Raw genomic sequence first — 23,238 nt, 5'->3', positions numbered from 1 at the left:
CAGAAGTGGTTCTCAAACTTTAGTGCATAAAATTACTATCTGGTGAGGGCGTAAAGAAGCGGATTCCCCAGCCCAGCCCCTGAGTTTCTGATTCAGGAGGTCAGGATGGGCCTGGAAATCTGCTCTGCAGCCTCACTCCTGCCCTCCGGGTCCCACTCCCACAGATGGAAAATTCCATCCCCGGTGAGACAGGAGTTTGGCCGGGGACCGCAGGACAGAGATCTGGAGCAAAGCGGAGAGAAAGTTTACTTGATTTTACTTTCTAGTGTGGAATATGATGGTTTTTACAGCCTTATGGGGAGGAGCGAGGAGGGAGGGACTGAGGAGTGGAAGACCTTTCTTCCCTGCCTCGGAGCAGAGAAACTGGCTGAGTGGGAGGGCCCCTGGGTAATTAGAGATCGCAGGGCTGCTGAAGACAGCTGGAAGCAACGTGCCGGAAGTGTCTTAGGGGACATCAGTAAGGAAGATCAGAAGTGGGCTGGCCTTGGGCCTCTGCTTTGTGGCTGAGTGGGGAAAAAGAGCCTGCGGTCTCAAGAGTTTGGTGGAACCTTCTGGCTGCAAGCTCCTGGGTAAGCCACTTAACGCCTCTGAGCCTCACTTTGTTCAGTGAAAGGAGAACAGTTTGCATCCTGCCTCCCGGTGTGTGGCACAGTGGTCAAAAGCCCAGGCCCTACAACAGATTTCTCTGGCCTCCCAGCTGTGCTGCTTACCGGCTCTGAGACCTTGGCCAAGTCCTTTCCCAGTGACCTTGTCTTCCTACCTGCAAACTGCAGATCACGACAGTCCCGGCCTAACAGGGGACTTTCTCTCTGACCTCTGGGCTTGTTTGTGTGGTTCGTTCCGTCTGAAACACCACTCGTCACCCCCGCCACCGCCCTTTAAGGACTTCTTCCCTAACACCCCTGTTGTCTAATGTCATAGCTTTTATAAAACTAATTACCTGCTTCGTTATCCACTGTGACGGCCAGGCTGGGTGCCAGGACGACTGGCATCAGGGCGGTTTGGGGGCACCAGCAGCTCGTACGGAGGCACCTGTCACTGTGTGTTACGGGTGACCCGGCAGGCTCACAAGCCCCACGGCCCAGGTTCATCCCTCTGGCTCCCTCGCTAGCAGCAGTGTGACCTGAGGAAAGGAGTTCAGACATTTGGACCCTCTGTTTTCTCACCCAAAGGCACAAGTTTGGGAACACCGCCAGAACGGGTTCAGGCAAGAACAGTGCTAAAACCGTCAAGGGCAAGGTTGGTGAACAGGATACTCACGTGACCTCCACGAATCATCTCAGAACCCTTATTCATTACAGACAGAAAAGGGTACCACTCGCTGGAGAGGCAGGGCGGGCGGACGCAGCCTTCCCCAAGCGGCCAAGCCCTCACCTTACCAACAGCGGGACCCACTGTCATTCTGTGCCTCTCGCTGTGACACCACAGTTGTTCACATTACTCGGGGGCCTTATGCCAAAACCTTTTAACGGGAATCTAATCGTGGCGGGGGCGGGGAATCGGACAGAACAAGATCCTGGAGTGGGTATTGCATAAGGCGAATGGCCTGGACTGTATCCACATTCATTCATGTCCTCAAAGACAGAAAATGGCAAGGGGGCAGGAGACGAGGACTGTTCTGAATTAAGAGCCTGATGAGGACCAATGGCAGGTGCGACTTTTGACGGGATCCAGGAGGCGGGCGGGGGGGGGGGGGTCTTCTTTGGGACAATTGAGTACGTTTGAATATAAAGTGCACGTTAGCTAATAATTTTGCATCAGTATCCGATTGCCTGGGTATGAAAGAGCACTGAGGTCACGGAGGATAATGCCTTTGTTCCTAGGAGTTATACACTGAATAATTTACGGAAGATCTCCACAGCTCGGCTTTAAAGGAAAAGACCAGCCCCAAGCACCGGGCACAAGGTCCGCGCGTGAGCAAAGCCCTCTTTCCGAGACTTACTTCGCGCGCCTGGAGAGTCAAATTGGGCGCGGGGAGACGGAAATACGTAAGGCGTATTCCGGTGACCGCGTAGACATCGAAGGCAGCCGAATGGAGGAGGTGCCTCAGGGTGAGCGCGCGGAAGGGGCGTGGGTGGAGAGGTTGAAGGGACAGGAGCCACTCTAACTGTGACCTTGTGCCCGCGCAGGCTGTCCCGGGACCGGCAGCGCCCAGGCGGGTCGAGGGGCCTCATGTCAGGGCTGCCCCAACCAGCGGCTCTGCGCTTCAGGAGCCGGCGCCGCTCCTGACCCAGGTGAGGAAGGGGCCAGGCCTGAACCGGAAGTGAAGGGCGCCAACCCGGAAGAGGTGGGACCCGGCGGCCTTTTAGGAGGAGGGGTGAGCCTAGAGGAGGCGGGCTGTGGAGAAGTCCGAAGAGTAGAGGGAAGTAGTGGGATGGGGCGGAGCCTGAAGGACCGGGGACGGACCGGGGACTGACCTGCCAGTGTAAGGGAGGGCGTGTCTCAAGATAAGCGGGTCTAGGGGCGGGAGGGAAGGGGTGGAGCCAGAGGTTTGAGTGACAGCAGTAGTCAGTGGTCGGGTGGAAGGCAGCGTCCTAGGGAATAGGGTATAGACTTTGAACTGGGGGTTGCTCTGGCTTATTCTTGGGCAGAATTGTCTCCCCCCCCCCCCCGCCTTTTTAAAAAGATTTTATTTATTTGACAGAGAGACAGAGATCACAAGTAGGCAGAGAGGCGGGGAAGGAAGCAGGCTCCCTGCTGAGCAGAGAGCCCGATGCGGAGCTCGATCCGATGCGGGGCTCGATCCGATGCGGAGCTCGATCGGAAGACCCTGAGATCATGACCTGAGCGGAAGGCAGAGGCTTAACCCACTGAGCCTCCCAGGCGCCCGGAATTGTTTTCCTTTTGAGGAGCATTTCTCCTGTTCATTTAACAGAAATACATCCTCACCTGCTAGGCACAGTGCTCTGTGCTGGGGATACAGCTGTGAATGAGAGAGAAGAGGTCGCTGCCCTAGTGGATGTTAGTTTAATAGGGGAGACCCCCCCCCCATAAACCAGGGAGCAAGCATTAAATCATCGCAGCGATAAGTATGACGAAGGACACATTGGAGGGTGGGACAGACTCTGGGGATTTACCAAAAGGATCTTAAAAAGCAGGAGGCTGGGACACCTGGGTGGCGCAGTGGGTTAAAGCCTCTGCCTTCCACTCAGGTCATGATCTCAGGGTCCTGGGATGGAGTCCCGAATCGGGCTCTCTGCTCAGCAGGGGGCCTGCCTCCCTTCCTCTCTCTCTGCCTGACTCCCTGCCTACTGTGATCTCTGTCTGTCAAATTAAAAAAAAAAGAAAAGAAAAGAAAAGAAAGGAGGCTGAGAGAATTGTGAAGGAGTTCCCAGAGAGACTCGGGTTTGATTCCTGGTTCCCGCAAACAGTATGACCTTGAGCAAGACTCCTAAAGTCTCTGAGCCTCCATTCCCTTACCCAAAATGGGGCTCGGGGTGCCTGGCTGGCTCAGTCCATAGTGCATGTGACTCTTGATGTCAGGGTCATGAGTTCAAGCCTCACATTGGACTTGGAACCAACTTCTTGGGTTGTTTTGTTTTTGTTTTTGTTTTTAAGGTTTATTTATTCATTTGAGAGAGAGCGTGCTCACAAACAGGAGAGGGGGCGGGGGAGAGGAAGAGAATCCCAAGCAGACTCCCCACTGAATGCAGAGCCAGACCTGGGGCTTGATTCTAGGACCCTGGGATCATTGTCTGAGCTGAGCAGAAAGCAAGAGTCTGACGCCCCTCGTAACCTACTTTTTAAATAAGGGACAGGGGCTCCTGCGTGGTTTAGTTGTTAAGCAGCTGCCTTCGGCTCGAGGTCCTTCTAACCCAGGGTCCTGGGATCGAGCCCCACGTCAGGCTCCCTGCTTGGCGGGAAGCCTGCTTCTCCCTCTGCCACTCCCCCTGCTTGTGTGCTCACTCTCTCTCTCTCTCTTTCTCTCTCGCTGTCTCTCTCTTTGTCAAATAAAATCTTTAAAAAAAAATTATAAATAAGGGGCAGGTAGAATAGTTACTTCATGGTGGAATGATAAGGAATTGAAGTAAGGTGAAATGTTGAGTGCACAGCAAGTGTATGATCTGTGATGGTTATCTGTGACTGGTCCTCATAAATCCCTGCTGTTTGTAAGGGATTCTCAACCTTGGCATATGAAAATTTAGATCTGGATAATTCTTTGGGGTGGGGTGCTGTCCTGAGCATTCTTAGGCATTTTTTTTTTTTTTTTTTTTTAGGAAGTATATGAGAGAGAGAACACGAGCAGGGGGAGGGGCAGAGGGACAGGAAGACAATCTCCAGCAGACTCCATGCTGAGCAGAGCGCAAAGCCCAACACAGGGCTCAATCTCATGACCAGAGCCGAAACCAAGAATTGAACATTTAACCTACTGCGCCACCCAGGTGCCGGCATTGTTAAACATTAAGCAGCATCTGTGGCCTCTACTCACTACACAACAGCAGCACCCCTTCCTTGTGACAATCAAAAGTGTCCCCAGGTGGATTTTGCCCCCAGGTTGGGAGCCATGACTATGTGTGAAGCTCTTCTGAAGCTGGGAACATGGCTGTGAACATTTCAGACAGTCTGTATCCTCGTGGAGCTTATGTTTTAGTAAGAGACAGACAAGTAAACCAATAAACAAGAAAATTTCAGAGATGATAATAACTTTATTTTCTTTGTAGTGCTTGTTATTGTCATTGACTAGGTGATCTTTCACACACAGGCCCTTGAAGTGGCCCCAAAGGATTTAGCTCCTGCTGGTCCATTGGAAAAAGTGACACTTGAAAGTTAGTTCAGGGACTAAATCACCTGATTTGCTTTCTTTGCAGCCATAGAAGAAATCAAAGAAAAAATGAAGACCGTGAAACACAAAATCTTGGTATTATCTGGGAAAGGTGGCGTTGGAAAAAGCACATTCAGTGCCCACCTTGCCCATGGCCTAGCAGAGGATGAAAACACACAGGTGAGGCCTTGGGGAAAAGTGGGAGAGGATCCTATATGAGGATGTATGATGACTTCTGGAGAACTGATTGCTTAGACTAAATTGAATTGGTCTCTTGGGACTCTAGATCCTTGCAGAGAGGAGGAAACGCGTGGCCGCTATGCGGCGAGATGAAACTTTTCGTTAGGTTCCCTATCTGTGACAATGGATAGCAGGTGTAGATTTCATTTGGTATCGCTGATCATTTTGTTAGGTTCAGAGTTCTTCCTCTCAGTCCCTTCCTGCCTCTTTCTAAGCCAGAGGTCTGCAAACTATAGCCTATGGGCAAATTCAGCCCCTCTCTTTTTACGGTCTATGAGCTAAGAATGATTTTTACATCTATAAACAGTTGCTTTTGAATTGTTTTATGGTGTCCTTGATTTTGCCCACAAAGTCTAAAATACAGGTGATCCTTGAACAACGTGGGTTTGAACCACGTGGTTCCATTTATATGTGGATTTTTTTTTAATATTTATTTATTTACTTGACAGAGACCACAAGGAGGCAGAGAGGCAGGCAGAGAGACAGGCAGAGAGAAAGAGGGGGAAGCAGGCTCCCCGCTGAGCAGAGAGCCCGATGCAGGGCTCGATCCCAGGACCCCGGGATCATGACCTGAGCCGAAGGCAGAGGCTTTAACCCACTGAGCCACCCAGGTGCCCCTGGATTTTTTTACAGTACTATAAATGTGTTTTCCTTATGATTTCTCTAAATAACATTTTTTCTGGAGGTTACTGTAGTATAAGTGTACAGTGTATAATACCCATATGCACAAATATGTGCTAATCGACTGTTAAACCTGTAAGACTTTCCGGTCAACGGTAAGCTATTAGTAGTTAAATTTTGGTAGAGTCAGTAGTTATACACGGATTTTCAGCTGCACAGGGGTTGCCCCTAACCTCCGCCTTGTTCAAAGGTCAAGTGTATTTTCTTTTTTTTTTTTTTTTTTAATTTATTTATTTGACAGACAGAGATCACAAGTAGGCAGAGAGGCAGGCAGAGAGAGAGGAAGGGAAACAGGCTCCCCGCTGAGCAGAGAGCCCGATGCGGGACTCGATCCCAGGACCCTGGGATCATGACCTGAGCTGAAGGCAGCGGCTTAACCCACTGAGCCACCCAGGCGCCCTCAAGTGTATTTTCTGTTTGACTCTTGAGAAGGAAAACATTTGCCAGCCCCTGAACTGGGCCACTCACTGGTACCCCAGCCCACACATGAGCACGAAAACTCCAGTTGCCCAGTAAAAGTTCAGCTGCTCTCTGGATTTCAGCTTTAATGAAAGGTATGGTATGATGAGGAAGAAATAACTTTTCACCACAAAGCTCGATTGGAAATTCCCAGTACCTGCGATTTTAAAAATACATTGAGTTATTCGTGGGACTCAGGATAATTTTGCAGACCTTAGAAAAGCGATCCCAGTATTCACGTTGATTACCACTTGATATACCTAATAAAACCATGGATACTGTGGTTTCTCATTTTTTTTTTGAAAACACAGAACATATTCCATCTTTGTTTTTCTTCCAAAATAAAATTTTGTTCAAAATTCCAGTGGAAAACACGTTTCCACGTGAGAACTTCTAGAGCAGTGTGCATGTCTCTTAGAATCCTGCTGTCCAGCGGGTTGACCCCTGAAACGAGAGACCTGGCTGAGGACTTGGGTGCCGGCGCTGTGCATGGCCTGGGTTAGAGAGCCTGGGCTCTCCGGATGGAGATGGCCGCCTGCCCTGTTGCATCCCAGGACGCTGCCCAGGGTCTGCAGAGGAGTTAGGAAAATAGTTGTGTGTGTTTTCATGTTGAAAGCTGTTTCTTCCCATTTCAGTTCTTCCCGTGGTCATCATGCCTCCTTCATACACCGACTTATTCCTGAGCGTTCGTTTTCTTTCCATGCATTTTGAACATTGAGTTATTTTTATATACGAAGGCTGAGGTTTAGATTTCTTTTCTAACTGATAAACAGCCTTTCACTGTTGTTTGACTTAAAAAAAAAAAAGTGCTAAAAGGGACTGTAAAGGTACATTTAGCCTAGTGTTGAAATTTCACAACTGCCACACATTGCCCGTTATATTTGAAAACTCTAAAAGCTGGGGCGCCTGGGTGGCTCAGTGGGTTAAGCCTCTGCCTTTGGCTCAGGTCATGATCTCAGGGTCCTGGGATCAAGCCCTGCATCAGGCTCTTTGCTCAGCGGGGAGCCTGCTTCCTCCCCTCTCTCTGCCTGCCTCTCTGCCTAGTTGTGATCTCTGTCTGTCAAATAAATAAATAAAATCTTTAAAAAAAAAACAACAAAAACTCTAAAAGCTGGATAAATTTCAGTGTTGTATACCTATAGTAAATAAACCACTGTACGTAAGTAGGAAACAACACCATAAGATCTTGACATAAGGCTTGATACTTCTTCACAAAAAAGCCAGCTACAGCACACAGAGGATCTAACCCACCGTTCTGAACTATGCTCAGGACACACAGGCTACTGAGACCCTACGCCAGTATCCAAGGACTCTAGGAATACAGTTTTCAAATCGCTGGATTAAGAAATTAGAATTTGCGGGGTGCCTGGGTGGCTCAGTGGGTTAAAGCCTCTGCCTTCAGTTCAGGTCATGATCCCAGGGTCCTGGGATCGAGCCCCGCATCGGGCTCTCTGCTCGGCAGGGAGCCTGCTTCCCCTCTCTCTCTCTGCCTGCCTCTCTGACTACTTGTGATCTCTGCCTGTCAAATAAATAAATAAAATCTTTAAAAAAAAAAAAATTAAAAAAAAATTAGAATTTGCTTCAGGGCTGGGCACACCTCTTGTGTGAAGAGCCAGATGGTGAATAATTTAGGTTTTGTTGGCCCTGCGGTTGCTATGGCAACCGCTCAGTCCTGCCCTCAAACAGGAAAGCAGCCATAGGCAGTCTGTAAACAAACTTGGCTGTGTTCTAACACAATTTTACTGTCACTGATGTTTGAATTTCACATAATTTTTACATCATGAAGTAGACTTTTTAAAATTTCCAACCCCCCCCCAAAGCCTTCTAAAAATGTAATAACCATTCTTACCTTGTGGGCTGAACAAAAACAGGTACTAGGCTGGGTTTGGCCCCCAGGTTGTAGTTCACCGGGCCCTGGTTTGGTTGGTAGCACCAGAAACACTGGTGCTGGCTGGGGTAGTGCATCTTTGGAGCAAGACTGAAACCTTGGGCAAGGCCCAGCCTTCTCGGGAGGGAAGAGGCTGGACTTGGTGACCTGTCATGCTCGGTGCTCCTCTCACGCACCCAGGCTCTGAATTCTCCCTTATTCCTCATTTCTGTTCTGAGCATTTTAGAATGCTGGCCTGCCAGTGGCTGAGGCGGGCTTCTCTGAAATCTGGCATCCACCCTCTGAGATGTGCTCTAGGGACCTGGGACAAGGGAAGGGAGCCTGGGAGGGTCCCCTGGGCTTAGAGAAGGCAGCCTCTGGCCTGTGGTGGGGACGGATGGAAAGTGTTTGTGGCGGGCAGTCTGGTGGGGCTTCTCCGGTGAAGGGGGCCCGAGGAGGAGGCTGGGCCAGACCAGGGAGGCTTTGAAGGACTTGCTAAGGCATCTGGAAAGCAGAGAGGCAGGATTGGAGCATTGCTTGAGGAGCCTCGCAATGACCGTCAGCCGAGTGTGTGGTTGGGTGTCATTAGAGGGGACAGGAAGCCAGGTGGGAGATGGTGTTCGTGTCTCCGTGAGCAGCCACGAGGGCCCAGATGAAGGTGGTGGGTGTAACAAGTGCCAGGGGACAAATGAGGCCGGAGCCTGAGGTCTTCTCCGTAGTAAGTGTTCAGTGAATGTCTGTGATAGCAGGCGTCGTTCCTTTACCCACTAACTGGATCGCGGGGGAGCAGGGTGATTATTTCTGCTTTGGTGCGGGGCTTGTGGCCCACCCCCACCAACTACGGGCCTGAGCAGGTGCAAGTGCACTGACTGATGTGCTCTGTTAACCGTCTCCTGACATTTGAGGGTCAAATGCGTATTGGCCAGTTGGTTGGCCAAACACTGATGATTTCTCTGAGACAGTATCCATACCATCCGGAGTGTTCTTTGCTTTTAGAAGCCGTCAGGCATATTTTATTTTGTGTGTGCATTAATTTTCTTTTTATTTAAAATCAGCTGATTAACATAGCGTATTACGAGTTTCAGGGTAGAATTTAGTGAGTCACCAGTTGCCTGCAACACCCAGTGCTCGTGACATGCAGTGTCTTAATCCCCATCGTCCAGGTACATCCCCCACCCGACTGCCCCCCAGCAGCCTTCACTTAGTTTCCTAGAGTTACGAGTCTCCCTCTCGGATTTCATCTTAACTCATTTTTCCTTCCCTTCCCCTATATTCCTCTGTTTTTTTTTTTTTTTTTCTTAAGCAGCCCTCTGAAGATGGGCTTTAACCGGGCCAGAAGCAAGTAACCCCTTGGAAATAGAGAGCTGTTTATGTAAAATTGTGCTTTTATATAATTCTGTTGTGACGTAGTTGCCTGGACTTGGCAAGTGAAGGAAAACGCACCGTCCAGTGTGGAAATCAGGCTAGAGAAGCTGGATTTGTTTATGTGGTGGTGGCTTACAAAAAAAAAAAAAAAAAGTCCACACTAAGAAAAGTGTATTTCCTCCAAGATCCCGCTCGTGACTGGGAACGGCCCTGTCTCCAGAGGGTGTGGGGTAGTGACAGACAGTAGACCCCGAGTCTGGCTGATCACTCTCAGCACTCATTTCTTCCTTGCCTCAATTCAGGAGGGAAACTCCTGGTCCCTTTCCTGTCTGCTGTCCAGTGGAAGCTCATCCCTGCCTCTGAGCAGGGCTCTTCTGCTCAAGGCAGGCAGGTGTACAGCAGCTCGTTAGCAAAGGGCATGAGCCAAGAGGGAGCAGAATTGGGAACTGCCTCCCCGGTTCACAGGCAGGCTGGGCGTGTGTGAGTTGTGGTGAGGGGAGCAGGACACCTGAACTGGGAGACACCACAGACTCACATCCTGCTTCTCCATGGGAGGGGCACCAGCTCCCACGAGTGACCAGGAGGTCGTCCTGCCTTGTGAGCTATAGCATGCCTTGCAGATAACAGGTCTGCTCTGGGGGCTTCCGGACTGAAGTGTTTGAGGCCCATCTCTAGGGCTAGTAGACTTTGGAGCTGGAAGGGGCCTGATGGTCTCCTGAACATTTGTTTGACAGAAGCCATTTGTATGAGGTAACACAGCCTTGGAGTGCCAAGAGTCACCTCCCAGGACCTCTTCTTAAGGGGGAGTTTGGGTGTGCTGGGTATGGGAAAGTTGTGGATCCTGACACTATCCTGTTCCACCAGTCTCTGGCTGGGAGAGAGGTGTGGCGAAGTCTGCTTGTCTCATCAGGGTTCTAGCACCTTCCCCAGAGGCCCTGGTAGGATTTCCTCAGGCACGTTTCTCTGCTCAGGTTCTCTGGCCTGAGCAGAAAGGGAGTCCAGTTGGATGGATATTAAGGTAGGGACAGGTTGAACAGGAAGTCTGAAAGGGACAGAACACAGAGCCCCTCAGGGGTCTGAATAGCAGGGCCATTCACAGCCTTTTTGGGTACCGCCATGGGCGTGAGTGCCCATGATATGTTTCCTCCCTCCTTGAGTCATTTCACTCAAGACTCATCCCCTTGGGGAGTTTAGTTCCTCGAAACGTTAAATTGTTCCCGAAAGAAAGGGCACAGAGACAGAGTGGCTAGAAACCGAAAGTACTGTGAAGTCTGTTAGGGTCATAGTAATGGTGTAGTTTCGTGAATCGTGAGTCTCCGAGATACACACACCGGCCTTGCCGTGCGGCAACGGCATCTTTCTGGTGCTTTCTTCAGCTGGTCCAGCAGAGGGCGGGGGAGGCAAGCGGCTGGTCTCAGGATGAACAGTCTTCGTGATCACGGGTGTGAGGAAGCAGGAGGTAGGGGGTTTGCAGGGGGCAGTGAAGCAGGAAGCAAGAAACCAATTCGGGGCAAGTTAAAAAGTTACCCAGACGTGGTGCACTTTGGATGCTTGGTATCTGACCTTTCAAGATGAATATTAACTCTGCTCTTCAGATGGCTCCTGGAGACTGTTTCAGACCTTCTCGTTTATCACACCAAGAAAGCAGGGTGTTTGGGGTGGAAGGAGTGATTGGAGGTTGCAGAGATCACCAGCAAAGAGCTTTCCTAGTCTTCCTTCTTATTTTAGAAGTTGAGGCTAAGCCATCATTAACCTTCGGGATCACAGCACAGTGGGGCTCGGTCAGAGCTTGGTGGGAGTTTCCACTTGGGCCCTCCTTTCTAGTCCTCCTGGGCTAATGGAAGGAGCCCTGGTGGGGGAGTCGCCAGAACTCGGGCTAGGTCCTGGCTCTGCTGCTTGCTTACTGAACGCATCCCTGGGCCTCTCCAACCTCCATTCCCTCTTCTGGAAAGCTGGGATCACGATACCCGCCCCTCAGGCCCATGGTAAAGGCCATGGTAAAGGCCAAGTGGATGGTGGCTGGGCCCGAATCTTTAGGGGACCTGACGCCGGCTCCAGAAGATCACCCCAGAGTTAGGCTAGACATGGGGGATGGGGACCGAGACTCTACTCGGTCCTCATTTGACTCCATTTCTTTCCATCTTCTCCCCTTCCTCATTTCCTCCTCCCTCCTTTCCCACTGGTGCACATCTGGAAGATTGTACATTCAGTTGCATCACTGTTCTGGTCTCTTCTTTTTTCCCAGGTCGCTCTTCTGGACATTGATATATGTGGGCCGTCAATTCCCAAGATAATGGGCTTGGAAGGAGAACAGGTAATAAGCCTAGGAGGAACCGCAGGAAAGTATTCCCACGGCATGCCGTGGCCCCGGACTGTAATCTCACACAGAGGGGTCGGCAGAGCCATGCACTTTTACACGGCCATGCTGAACCCAGGTGCACATTCGGCAGTCCGTCTGTCTGCCTCAGCGGCCACTGTGAACTTGAAGGACTGGGACTGTCAAGTACGCCTGTGCCATTTGAGAACCCTCAGTTTCAGTGCCTTCTCAGAGGGGAAGGGAAACAGCAAGTAAAATGTGGAAGTAGGGCACAGAGACGTCGCAAAGCCTGGGAAAGCTAGACCAGTCCTTGCCAGGTGTCTGTACTCTGGAAACGAGGGAATGTTTTTGCCCTTGTTGTCACCCCTGGGGAACTGAGACTGTGAGTGGCAGAGTGACATGGGGTGGGGACAGGGCTGCAGCACCACAGCAGTCCACGCAAGTGCTGGCCACCCCCTCCTGTCCTGCGTGCCAAGAAGCTGTTCTGGAAAGGGGCCCCCTCAAAGGCAGTGCACTGAAATGGGGCTGGGGGGCTAGGATGTTCCCAGGGTGTCAGACGGGCTCATTCTTGATGTGATTGCTGGGCCCTGCTGGGTTGGGGTACAGTGGTGAACGAGGCAGATGAAGCCCCCGGCCCTGGGGGGAGGGGGCAGTTGATGGACAGTAGAGGATGAAGGCTGGGTAAGGGGTTGGGGCGAGTCAGGGTGCAGCAAGGGCACCCTCTGCTGTGAGGAGTGGGCGAAGAGCCTTTTGGGCCACGAGAGCAAGTACAGGATGGCTGAAGCAGGCGTGTCCTCCATACAGTGGCAGAGGGACAAAGGGAGGGGACAGGAGCCAGAAGCAGACAGGCGGGGCCTGTGGACTCTGCTCGGGGCTTGGGATATGCTGCCCAGGGTGCTGGGAAGGGCACGAGGCTGTCGGGGGTGGAGGCCGAGCTGCAGGGCGCACGTCTGCCCGCACACCCCCATCGGTAGCAGGCCCCGTGGCGTGCACCCACTGCACGGCTGCGCTTGCTGGCCTGCGGGCTCTGGGCACCCCCCACACCATCCGCGAGGCTTCTGTCGGCACTGATAGTTCACACGGTGCGAGAGAGCAGAAGTTTGGCCGTTTTGTTCTGCGCTACGGCTCGTTTCCTTTATCCGTCTTCCAGGCCTGCCCCCATGCAGAATGAGTTTCCATAGGCATGAAGGGTGGCTGTTGTTAAGAGCTGGGTGAACTAGGTGCCGAGGACTGAGTGCACCGCTGGGGTGATGAGCACGGACTCAGCGTGCAGGCGTCGCATCACCGTGACGTCCCTCCGAGACGGAGGCAGCGTTGCACGTTCACTGTACTGGAATTTGTGAAGTACGTAAAAATCGAGAAGACCTTGACGCCAGGCACCCAAGGGTTGCATTTCTGTGAGCTGTCCAGAGCAGGCACATCTGTGGACACGGAGTGGAGATGGGGGTCACCTAGGATGGGGGGCGGCGGAGGGGACGTGGAAAGATTGGGCGTGACCGTCACGGGGCTTAGGGTAGCTTCCTGGAGTGATGAAAACGTTCTCCAGCCGACTGGTGGTGGGTGCCCAGCTCTGGCAATAGCCCGAAAGCCATGGATGTGTACGCTTTGAACGGGAGACTGGTGTAGTATGTGAATTAGGCCTCTGTAGGGCTGTTGAGAAAAGAAAACGGGTTCTGTTTTGGCTCCAGGGTTGCTGTAAGGCCCACGTGCTAAGACCGATGTGTACTTGGCGTTTGAGTCAGCTCTAGTCTCAGGATGAGGAGGCAGTATGGGGCGGGATGCCGGCTATTACCGAGCACCTACTGGAAGGACAGCATCTGAATCTCGAGGGGGCCCCGTGAGCTTCATGTTGCCCGCCCCCCTCCCGGGAGGTGCAGCAGACCAGCGCAGACGCTCCGCCGGGGCAGGGTCTGGTCCCCCTGGTTCACTGAAGCCTAGCCTTTCACTCCCGGATGTGCACCGAGGCAGCCTGGCCCCGTTTGCTCAGCAACCCCCGCCTGATTCCTGCCCCGCTTATAATACACGTTACACCCCAAATTCTGTGCGAGCTTGGCCAAGCTTGCTTCTCTGCCTGGACTCATCTAAGCATTTCAGAAAAACCCAGCCCGAGGCGTGGGGGTGGGGGGGTAGGAAGCACAGCTTCTGTTACCCATGGCCTCACCCCAGCTGCTGACTCTCAAGTCAGAATTGAGTGGTGGCATTTAAAACGACGAACTGTGTTTTATAAAATTGTCTTCCTAACGCGTAAATCTGAGTGTGTCAGAACCACGTCCACGGTGCCTCATTTCTTACCAGCAAACATCGGTGTTCGTTTCCCTGCAGGTTCACCAGAGTGGCTCGGGCTGGTCTCCAGTGGTGAGTTTTCACATCTTTGCCTTATTTGCCAGGCAGTGTGCCCTGGGCCACGTGTTCAGAACGGACACGGTTTGGGCATGCAGCACGGTCCTCAGCCCAGCTGTTTATCTGTCAGCAAGTATTGACTGGGCCACTCTTCTAGACTCAGGGAGCACAGGTAAGATCAGGGATTGGCAAAGCGTTTCTATAAAGGGTCAGACAGTACGTATTTTCCCTGTTATGGGCCACACGCTATCCCATTATAGTGGGAAAGTCCTAGTACGTGAACGAATGAGTGGCTGTGTTCCAATAAAACATTATAGGAAACACGGAGTTGGGCCAGGTTTGGCCACAGTTTGCCACCCTAGGCCAGGGCAGCCGAGGACGTGCTTGCGCCGCGCTTCCCGCACTGCCGCACGTGGCCCCGGGCACCCCGTGCGGGTCCCCCAGGATGGTAGCCCTTCTTCCCCCACAATGATTTGTGGAATCAAAAAATGAATAGACCCAGAGATCCCAGGGTCATTTTGTTCTCAAAACGGCCTTTTCAGTCTGAGCTCCGATAAACGACAAGGAAGTGCCCTGTGCTGTGGTTTTCAGTGTTCTCTGCTTCATCCTCTCCAGTTCGTGGAAGACAACCTGGGGGTGATGTCAGTCGGTTTCCTGCTCAGCAGTCCTGACGACGCCGTCATCTGGAGGGGACCAAAGAAAAATGGTTTGCCCCTCTGCTTTCTCTCTGCGAGCACGGTCTTCCGAGAGCAGAACTTCTTGGGGTTTCCTTTGCACCGTCTCCCATCACGGTGGCAACGGTCCTCTGCCGGGCTTTCCGGAGCATTGCGGTGCAGTGTCTGGTCGCTTCTGCACCGGCTGCAGAGAGCTATAGAAATAGCGAGGGAGCTAACAGACGCTGTTTTATCGTTTGTAACATCTGCGGCGACTTTCCGTCTTTGAAGGCTGGGTAACCCTCGGGCTGTTTCACTGTGGTTTCACAGTATTTTGCGTGCAGGAAGCGTGTGAGGTAACTACCAGGGTGGTTGGGCAGGAGGCTTAAGGGAAGCAGGCAGGAGTGGCCCTCACCGGGCAGGGTTGCTCGGCCTTGGCACCGTTGCTGTTGGGGGCCAGGCAGTCCTTGGTTAGGGGAGGGCAGGACTGCGCTGCAGGCCGCAGGATGCTGGCCGCACCCCTGCCTCTACCGTCTGGATGCCAGTGCCCCCTGCGCCCCACCCAAGTCGTGCCGGCGACATGTCTGAGTCATCGCAGCCACCGCTGACAGACAGCACAGGCCGGGGCCCCTGAGAATCCCAAAGTGCCTGAGGGGCTGCAGGTACAGAGAAGGGAGAGCAGAGGCCTCAGCGGCTCTGTGGCGCGCTCTCTGCAGGCATGATCAAGCAGTTCCTCCGTGACGTGGACTGGGGAGAGGTGGACTACCTCATCGTGGACACCCCGCCCGGCACGTCAGACGAACACCTGTCGGCCGTGCAGTACCTGTCGGCGGCGCGCCTCGACGGGGCCGTGATCATCACCACACCTCAGGTGAGCAGGCGCCTGGGGGCTGCTGGCACCGGACTCGGCCGTGTCGGAGGTTTGTCTCTGGCACAGCCTCCGGACCCGTTTCCCAGAGCAGCTCCCCAGTACGTGGCGCTCCAGCAGCCCTCAGTGTGGACCTCCAGAAACTGGGTTAGAAGCTGTACCTGGGGCCCAGGCATTTGCTATTCACAAATAAGCATTCCACAGTTTTTTCTGTCCCCAGGTAAAAGCCGCATTGGCTCACAGTGGCCTTTCCCATTTCCCTCCGAAAGCCGGCAAGACCCCTGGTGCCGTTAGAATCCAGCTTGTCCCTCGAGGTCATGTCACCCTTACTGTGCTTCACACAGCAGTCCCCGCAGCCTGCGTGCTGCTTCCGTGAGCCTTGCCCGGCTTCCCATAGAGCCGGCCTGGGGTATAGACCCGATTTCTGGAGAAGCCGCCGTGGTCCTGGCCCCTTCTCCAGCAGTGCCCACCCCAGTCACCTGGAGGCCATGCTGCACCCAGACTGAGGAGAGCGCAGGGGTGTCCTCTGGAGTGAATCCAGCAGTAAATAAACGCAGTCAGGTCTGCAACAGGCTTTACTGTCGTTGCCAAGAAAATAATAGATTATTCCGTTCAACTGGACCTTCTTGTCCATGATACTCTTCTCCGCTCCTAAGAAAAAAAGGCAAAGGAGGCTTTAGTCTGTCCGTGGATCAGTCCGTCCCACCCTCAGGCCTCACCAGACCTTCACAGACCACCAGCATGCCAGGCACCAGGGGAGAAACAGGCCGGCCCTCGTTCACGGCCCCCTGTGCCTCCCTGTGCGGCTCACAGAGGAAGGTGGGTGCTGGACGTGAGGCCCACACTGCGCTCCAACAACGTGTGACAGACACCAGGGGCCACATGAAGGTGCCCGGGTCAGCGAGTGCTGGCACAGGATGTGTATGTGACTGCACTCTGGTGCCCTGTGGAGAGGGTCTTGGGGTCACAGGGAAGGGCAGGACACCACTTAAGTGGCGAGAGGTGGGGAGCACCTGGCCCAGCGGGTGGTAGTGAAGATGGACTTAACAGTGGTTTTGAACTTTTACCAGCAGTGTGGTCATGAGTGGATCCCAGCCACGTTACCTGGAAGGAAGACAGTCTATCTGGAATGGAGCGCTGTGATGTGGGATGTCGCTGGTGGGGTGGTTTATGGGTGTGGGGGCAAGGGGCACACGGGAACTCTTGCTGCTCAGTTTTGCTGTGAACGTAGAACCACTCTAAAATCATCTCTTAAGAAACAGCAACAATGCAGTTGGTGGAAAGATGGCCTCCCCAGAGCCACATTTATTATGAAACTGAGCATGACGTCCCCCTTGGGGTCAGGAGGGAAACAGAATGAGCAGTTGCTGGCCCTTCTCCAGGAAGCTGTGGGAAGATGCTCGGCATTTGTGTCCTCTTTGTGTGGAACTTCTCTGGAGAGCGTGACTTAACAGTAGGGTCACCCACCTTCTCAGAGTCCTTCACGGCTGCGGGCACAGGCAGGCAGCTCTCTTTTGAGGGTCCTTTTTGACAAAGCAGGCCCTTTTCTCATAGGACCACTAAGGAGAGAACCGCAGAGTTGCTATGACCAGTTGAAACCAGCTTATTTTCTAATTAAATGCCTTTTTGTCTGTACCTCGGTCTCAAAGGGACTGAGAACCAAATGTGTGCCACAGGAGAGGCAGCTCGAAGCCTTGAACCTTTGGGAGCCCGGTTACTTGACAACAGCAAGCTAGGAATAGTGTGTCTGTGACCCCATGACCCCGGGGGGAGTAGAGAAGATTCCAAGCCAGGACGCTACATTACTTATCCCTGTAAAAGGGGGTTTTAGAGTTCAGAGGTGCATTTTATCTGAATATGGGAATATTCCTTATTTTCTTCTTGTCCATAAAGTTGTTTGTGTTTATAATAGTCTAGATTAGAGGTTAGCAAACTTTTTCAATAAAGGGTAGTAAGTATTTTACCCTTTGTACCCTTTACCCTGGGCCTCTGTCCCAAACACTCCCTTGTACCACTGTAGGACAAAAGCAGACCCTGGTTACATGTAGAGGAATGGGCGTGGCTATGTCTAGAAGTTTATTTAGAAAAAAAAAAAAAAAAGTAAGGGCGCCTCCATGGCCTAGCTAAGCATCCAGCTCTAGGTTTTGGTTCAGGTCATGAACTCAGGTCATAAGATCAAGGCCCGGGTCAGGCTCCATGCTCAGTGTGGAGTCTGCTTGAGTTTCTCTCCCTCACGCATCCCGCCACCCCCCTCCCACTCTCTTTCTGCTCTCATAACTAAGTCTGAACAAAAATAAATAAAAACAGATGTCCAGACTGGGCCCACAGGCCATCCTTTCCTATCCCCCAGTTTAGAAACTACTGCACAGTTTGGCTCAGTGTAGTATGTTGATGAGAAACTAGAATGTGGGGATATTACAAAAGGTTACTTTTCTGTGCATTAATTGTAAGTTTGCTATCTGGCCGTTCACGTTTATCCTCTTAGGGTTTGGGGGGAAATAGCCCCTAGGATAGGGCTCAGCCCATGGTTGGGACTAGAGAGATACTTGCTGAATTAGTCTCTGAGGCTTTATGGGGAACCCAGTGCATCTCACCGGCCGTCCCTGCAACCACACAAACATTCTTTCTTCCACTTTGACCTTGAAACAAACGGTCTTTTGAACCTTGACAGGAGGTGTCCCTCCAGGATGTCCGGAAAGAGATCAACTTCTGCCACAAGGTGAAGGTGCCCATCATCGGAGTGGTGGAGAACATGAGCGTCTTCGTCTGCCCCAAGTGCAAGGTGGGGGCACGGCCGCCTGGGGCTCAGCCAATGGGTCCCTTCCTCCGTGGAGAAGGGAAGCCTGGAAGGGGGTCTCTGGGACACTGTTTCTGCTTTCCCCCGTCATTTGGGGAAGTGGAATCACAAAAGTCTCTATTGCTGATTTAATGAAATTTCTTCTGGTGGTTAATGTTTCACATTCAGACAGCCATTTTTTTTTGTAAGTTGCTTTAAAATGTCCATTTTTAATGACTCTGAAACAAAATCCTAATTCTTCCCCTTTTGACTTGCCTCACAGAAAGAATCTCAGATATTCCCCCCAACAACGGGGGGTGCAGAGGTCATGTGCCAGGATCTGAAGATCCCGCTCCTGGGGAAAGTGCCTCTGGACCCACACATAGGTGGGTGAGTCCGTTGCCGGACGGGGCCTTCACACCCCGCTCAGCCACCATGGGCACGGTTCCGGGCAGGGGAGTAGCAGACGAGGACCCCACGCTCAGGAGCTCCCCTGCAGCCCAGAGAAACCATAAACTGTGCGGGCATGTCGCCCCGGGAACGAGCAGCCCTCAGTGTGTGGGGCATGGCGGGGTGGGTCCTGGAAGGTGGGGTGCAGATGGCTCAGGAACGTGCTGGGAGGTCCCAGGGTAGGATTTCACCAAGGAGAAGGGACAGGAGGTGCAAATAACAGGCGAGCGTGCTGGCGTCCCGTCTCAGACAGGACTTTGCTTCTGAGGTGAAAGTCATGGACAGAGTTAGCCTCGAAAACCCCTTAGGAAGACGTCCTACCTCCCGGGAGGTCCAGCCCGGTGCAGACGGCCCTGTCTGTCTCAGCAGTAGAGGGGAGCCTTGGCCTGCTCACAGCGGCCCCATTGCATGAAAAGTGCTCCCTTTTTAGTACCAGAGCCCCCGGGTCCTCTCCAGATACTGCACGGGCGGCAGCAAGGCTGTGGGAGGGGGCGGTAGACCCTGTCCCCATTCTGTGTTCACTCTCAGGTGTCAGCTGCTGGGTGGCAGGGTCGGGAGGGCTACCCCCACTCCTTAAAGGACACCTGCCTCTAAATTGTTTCCCTGAGGTAGAGTTAAACTTGCTTAAGGTAGCCAAGCCTGTGACATGCGGAAGTGGTGGGGCAGTAGGGTCAGCTGCGGGGCCTGGGCCACAGGGAAGCCCGGGGAGCAGCCTGGAAGGTGGGCTGGAGCCCAGGTGTGGGCGGCTTTGCAGCCAAGCCTGGGAGCTGGGCCTTCAGGGGTTAGGAAGTGGGAAACCGAGACCGAGCAAGGGCACGGGGGTGAGTGACGAGAGGGAGGCCTCCGAGCGGCCCTGCTGGGGAACGGGGGATAGGAGCTTAGCACTTGTTGTGGGCCTGGGCCTTGGCAGAGAGGGGGAGGGACACAGTGAGCGGGAAGATGACAGGATTTTTGATGGGTGGGGAGAAGGCCAGGAGTTGTTCGAGCCATCTAGAAGATGGGGACCTCCCTCAGAAAGTGACCACAGGACACAGCGTTGAGAGGAGCGCTAGGTTCCCCCTCGCATGCTGGGTCTTGAGGCAGGGGAGGCCTGGGGTTGGGCAGCAGTCTCGGGCACGTGGTGGGATGTGCCCATCCAGGGGAGATTGCCAGGGGAGTAGAGAGGCGGGGCCTAGAGCATGGTGTGGAGGTGCGGCCTGGGGGAGCCGTGCGGGGACGAGCAGCTGCTGGAGCACCCTGGCTCCCAGCAGATCCCGAGAGCCTTCCTCACGTGTGCCCCCCTGGCCTGAAGCACTGCCCTGCTCCATGCTTTCCCGCGTGAGACACGGACAGCCGCTGCTGCTTAGCAAGGGTCCAAGCCCCCGGCAGAGGAATCTGTGTGTGCTGACCAGACCTGGTGCTGAGGCTGCCCACGTTTTCCCTGCAGGCATGGGAGCAGGCGTCTCCTGCGCAGAGGCCGCTCAAGGCAGGAGGACGCACAGGAGGGGTGTGATGGGGTGGCCAGGGGCATCCAGGCACACTCCGTGCCGTCAGCCTCTAGGTGTGCTACTGCCTGTGTCCGGGTCCCTAGGACAGGAGTGGCGGGCAAGAGATTGGGGGATGCCGGGCAGGGAATGGAAGGAGAGAGGAAGCAGGGCTGGCAGGAGGGGAGGAGGGTGTGCCCTCCTGCCTGGCTCCAGCTTCAGCCAGGTTTTTCTTTTTAGGGCCATTTTTTCACAAAAAAGCACTTCACAGTAGATGGTAGCAAAGCCTCGGGCCCCGAGTGCAGCTGTGCTCAGTCCCAAGCCCAGCGAATGAGGTGCCTTCTAGCGGGCAGGCCTCTGGGACAAGTCACGAGGCCTCAAGCCTCACTTCTAGCTGAAACCATGAGGCCTCCCCAGACCTAGTCCAGTAGTCCAGCATATTCCCAGGGTAGCCTGGGCTCTGCCTCTGCTGCCCACTTCTCCTTGTTCCTTCCCTCCCTTGGTTTTGCTCTTTGAGGGGACAGCTGGCCTTGCCAGGACCCTCCAGAGGTTGGGGAGCAGAACCACTGACATGCTTCTGTCATAGTGCTGAGCAGGGGGCCGGGGGTTCCGCTGAGGCTCAGGGGCACGCAAAGTGGAGGGAGGAGCAGAGGGAGGAGGGGAGAACAGCACCAGGCTAGGTGGTCTCATTCCACGCATGTCTTCGTGTCCCATTCATCTCGTGTGAATTCTCTGCTTCGCTCTTCACCACAGGTCAGAGGGGCTCAAGGTCTCCATGTCACAGGCCCAAAAGAGCCCCCTACTTCACCTTGCCACTATTTTCTTCACGAATTTTTTTTCATTTCTCTAAGGTAAGAGTTGCGACAAAGGACAGTCTTTCCTGATGGACGCACCAGCTTCTGCAGCCGCTCTAGCCTATAGAAGAATCATTCAAAGTACGTGTGCCCGCGAGTCCCTTGGGTCCAGAGGGCTGCCCGGCTGGGTGTGAAGGTCCCACGCAGAGCCATTTGTGGGTCATCAGGCTCACCACTACTCAGCCTCAGCTGGAGACAGTAGTGCTCGTGGAGGCTGCAATGACTCCTCAGCTCAGGAAGCCAGGCATCTTCGAGAAAGCCGTTGAGGGGAAAGAAGAGAAAGAGAAAAAGAAGGGCAGGGAGGAAGAGAGAGGGGGAGAGAGAAGGAGAGAAACAAAGAAGGAGGAAAGGAAGGAAAGAAGGGAGGAGGGAAGGAAGGAAGGATGAAAGGAAGGAAAAAAAAGAAAACCACCACGTGCAGGCCTGAGCGTGCTGGGGAGTGGCCAACAGCGGCCTGCATTTTAAGGCCACTGGGGTGGAGCAGGTCATTAAAGCTGTCAGCTGGTGCTCTGTGACAAGTTCTTTTTGCCCAGGAGAAGAGTGTCCGGGACGGATTGGTACCATTAGTATCATTGGTATCAAGATGCCGGGCATCTTGATCTGTGGAACGCGCCGACGTAAGGTCTCCATCTGTGCGCCGAGGCCCATGGACAGAGTCAGGGCATCGGCAGAAACTGGGCCTTTGGGGGAGTGGAGCCGTTGGGGGCTTTGGCCCTCGCCCGCGGAGGCAGGGCTGCCAGAGAGACGGGCACAGCCTCACTGCTTCTGTGTTGTCTCCTGGTCCAGGGATCCAGGAGTTCTGTGGTCACCATCAGCCCAAAGAAGAGCACCTCGTTGGTTCCTGAGACACGAGCTGCACGTGGAGCGCAGCCTGAGCAGCCCGGGGACAGAGCGGGGGTCTTGGGCAGAAAAGGACCAGACTCTGGTAGGGCGTGAAGTCATTTTTGCAGACACTTTAATCGTATTATTTGTATACTTTTCAACATACACATAAAGGCATTCTTTACAAACACGCTGTCTTAAGAATAAAAATGTCTCCTCAAACCTCTCCCCAAGGCCTGCTTCCGGAAAACGGACAGCTGGTTGGTCAGGGAGTTCTTCTCTGCTGGAAACTTGCGGAAGGACAGAACCTCTTACTTAAGCCACTGCGGCCTGAGGAGATTCGCCTAAAAAAGAACCATCTCAAAATCCAGTCATGGTTTCGAATAACATGGTCCAAATGCCGCTGCTTTAGATTGAGGGGAAAATGCAACCAGCCCCGAAGAGCCCTTCAGTCACCCCTGTAGACAGAACAGGGGGGCCAGGTCCGTGCCCCACACGCTAAGATGCGTTCACTGTCCAGTAATTTCTGCCGTCCTATGAGACCGTTTACAGGGTTGTTGTTGTTTTTTTTTTTTTTTCATTACATAAGAGAGACCAACATAAACTCTAGAATTCTCGCTGTGAGGAGATGCACAAGAACTGACACCAAGGCGGGGGGGAGAGGTAACTGCTGTTTTCCAGCTCCCTCCGGCCGTCCGGGGAAGGATGGGCAGATCCCTTCGTTCGCTCCCTCTCCCCTCATTCCCATCCCCCTGCCTCTGGCCTGCACCCGTGGTGGAGTTTGTGTCTGTTCCATGTGAGTAAGGGGAGGGGGCCCGGGAAGCCGGGGGAAGGCCCAGCGGCCAGACACCTCTGGCTAGCTCCCTCCCCACTGTGCACCCTAGCCGCCCCGCACAGTGGAGCCCCAGCCCCCACCTCTGTCCTGCCTCTTACCTAATGCTTGTGAATCTCCAGCCCCTCAAGGCCAGGCTTCTGGAAGTCACCTGGGCTGGCCTGTAAGGAGAAAAGTCAACTGGGGCTTTGTCCTCACACGTGAGGGGCCTGACTCTGCTGATACAAGGCCCAGAGCAAACCCACGATGTAACCGAAAGCCCACAGGGCTCACTGCTCAATGTGTTGGCATAAAGTAGCATTGTTCAAATTTTAAGATGGCTCAAACCATCCATTTGAAAAGATCTCACACTTCTGGAAATATATGCTAGGTTAAAAAAAATGGCGTGTGTGTAGTACTTAATTCTGTAGTTTTTAGATCACTCAACACTAACAGTGGCCATCACGAAAGGACTTACACAAAGGCCCTGCTGGAGTCAGATTCGTAGAG

The 23,238-nt window shown here is 53.4% G+C and overlaps 2 protein-coding genes across 9 annotated transcripts in view; one reads left to right on the top strand and one right to left on the bottom strand.

Annotated features, from left to right (window-relative positions):
* The first annotated feature begins 1,983 nt into the window (after window positions 1-1,983).
* Window positions 1,984-22,495, top strand: LOC111156035 (nucleotide binding protein 1). Of its 6 annotated transcripts, XR_002641176.1 has the most exons (12): window positions 1,986-2,051; window positions 2,130-2,234; window positions 4,809-4,942; window positions 11,620-11,688; window positions 14,014-14,046; window positions 14,647-14,737; window positions 15,401-15,555; window positions 18,224-18,334; window positions 18,612-18,714; window positions 21,093-21,176; window positions 21,882-22,020; window positions 22,152-22,495. XR_002641176.1 is itself a non-coding variant. In XM_022516594.1 (11 exons), the coding sequence occupies exons 1-11, from the start codon at window positions 2,033-2,035 to the stop codon at window positions 21,938-21,940; spliced, it is 963 nt and encodes a 320-aa protein (XP_022372302.1). In that variant the 5' UTR covers window positions 1,986-2,032; the 3' UTR covers window positions 21,941-22,495. The 6 variants fall into 6 exon arrangements, 5 of the variants coding, with proteins under 5 accessions (XP_022372304.1, XP_022372306.1, XP_022372302.1 ...); XM_022516594.1 differs by having other exon boundaries at window positions 21,882-22,495; XM_022516597.1 differs by having other exon boundaries at window positions 1,999-2,041; window positions 21,882-22,495.
* LOC111156036 (trans-golgi network vesicle protein 23 homolog A) overlaps window positions 15,566-23,238 on the bottom strand; it is a 39,821-nt gene continuing 32,148 nt past the window's right edge. Inside the window, exons 7-8 of one of the 3 annotated variants that reach the window (XM_022516601.1) lie at window positions 22,851-22,910; window positions 15,566-16,203 (exon numbers count right to left, since the gene is read on the bottom strand). In XM_022516601.1, the coding sequence (XP_022372309.1) occupies window positions 22,851-22,910 (60 nt within the window). In that variant the 3' untranslated portion in view covers window positions 15,566-16,203. Of the gene's footprint in view, window positions 16,204-22,205; window positions 22,262-22,480; window positions 22,911-23,238 lie in introns of those variants that run through there. The other 2 variants (XM_022516600.1, XM_022516599.1) reach the window with 2 other exon arrangements.

The sequence above is a fragment of the Enhydra lutris genome, unplaced genomic scaffold (genome assembly GCF_002288905.1).
Source record: "Enhydra lutris kenyoni isolate GAN:26980312 unplaced genomic scaffold, ASM228890v2 scaffoldscaffold45, whole genome shotgun sequence".
NCBI classification, from domain to species: Eukaryota; Metazoa; Chordata; class Mammalia; order Carnivora; family Mustelidae; genus Enhydra; species Enhydra lutris.
The sequence above is the reverse complement of the archived record's forward strand: the minus strand, read 5'-3'. Positions and strand labels throughout refer to the sequence as shown.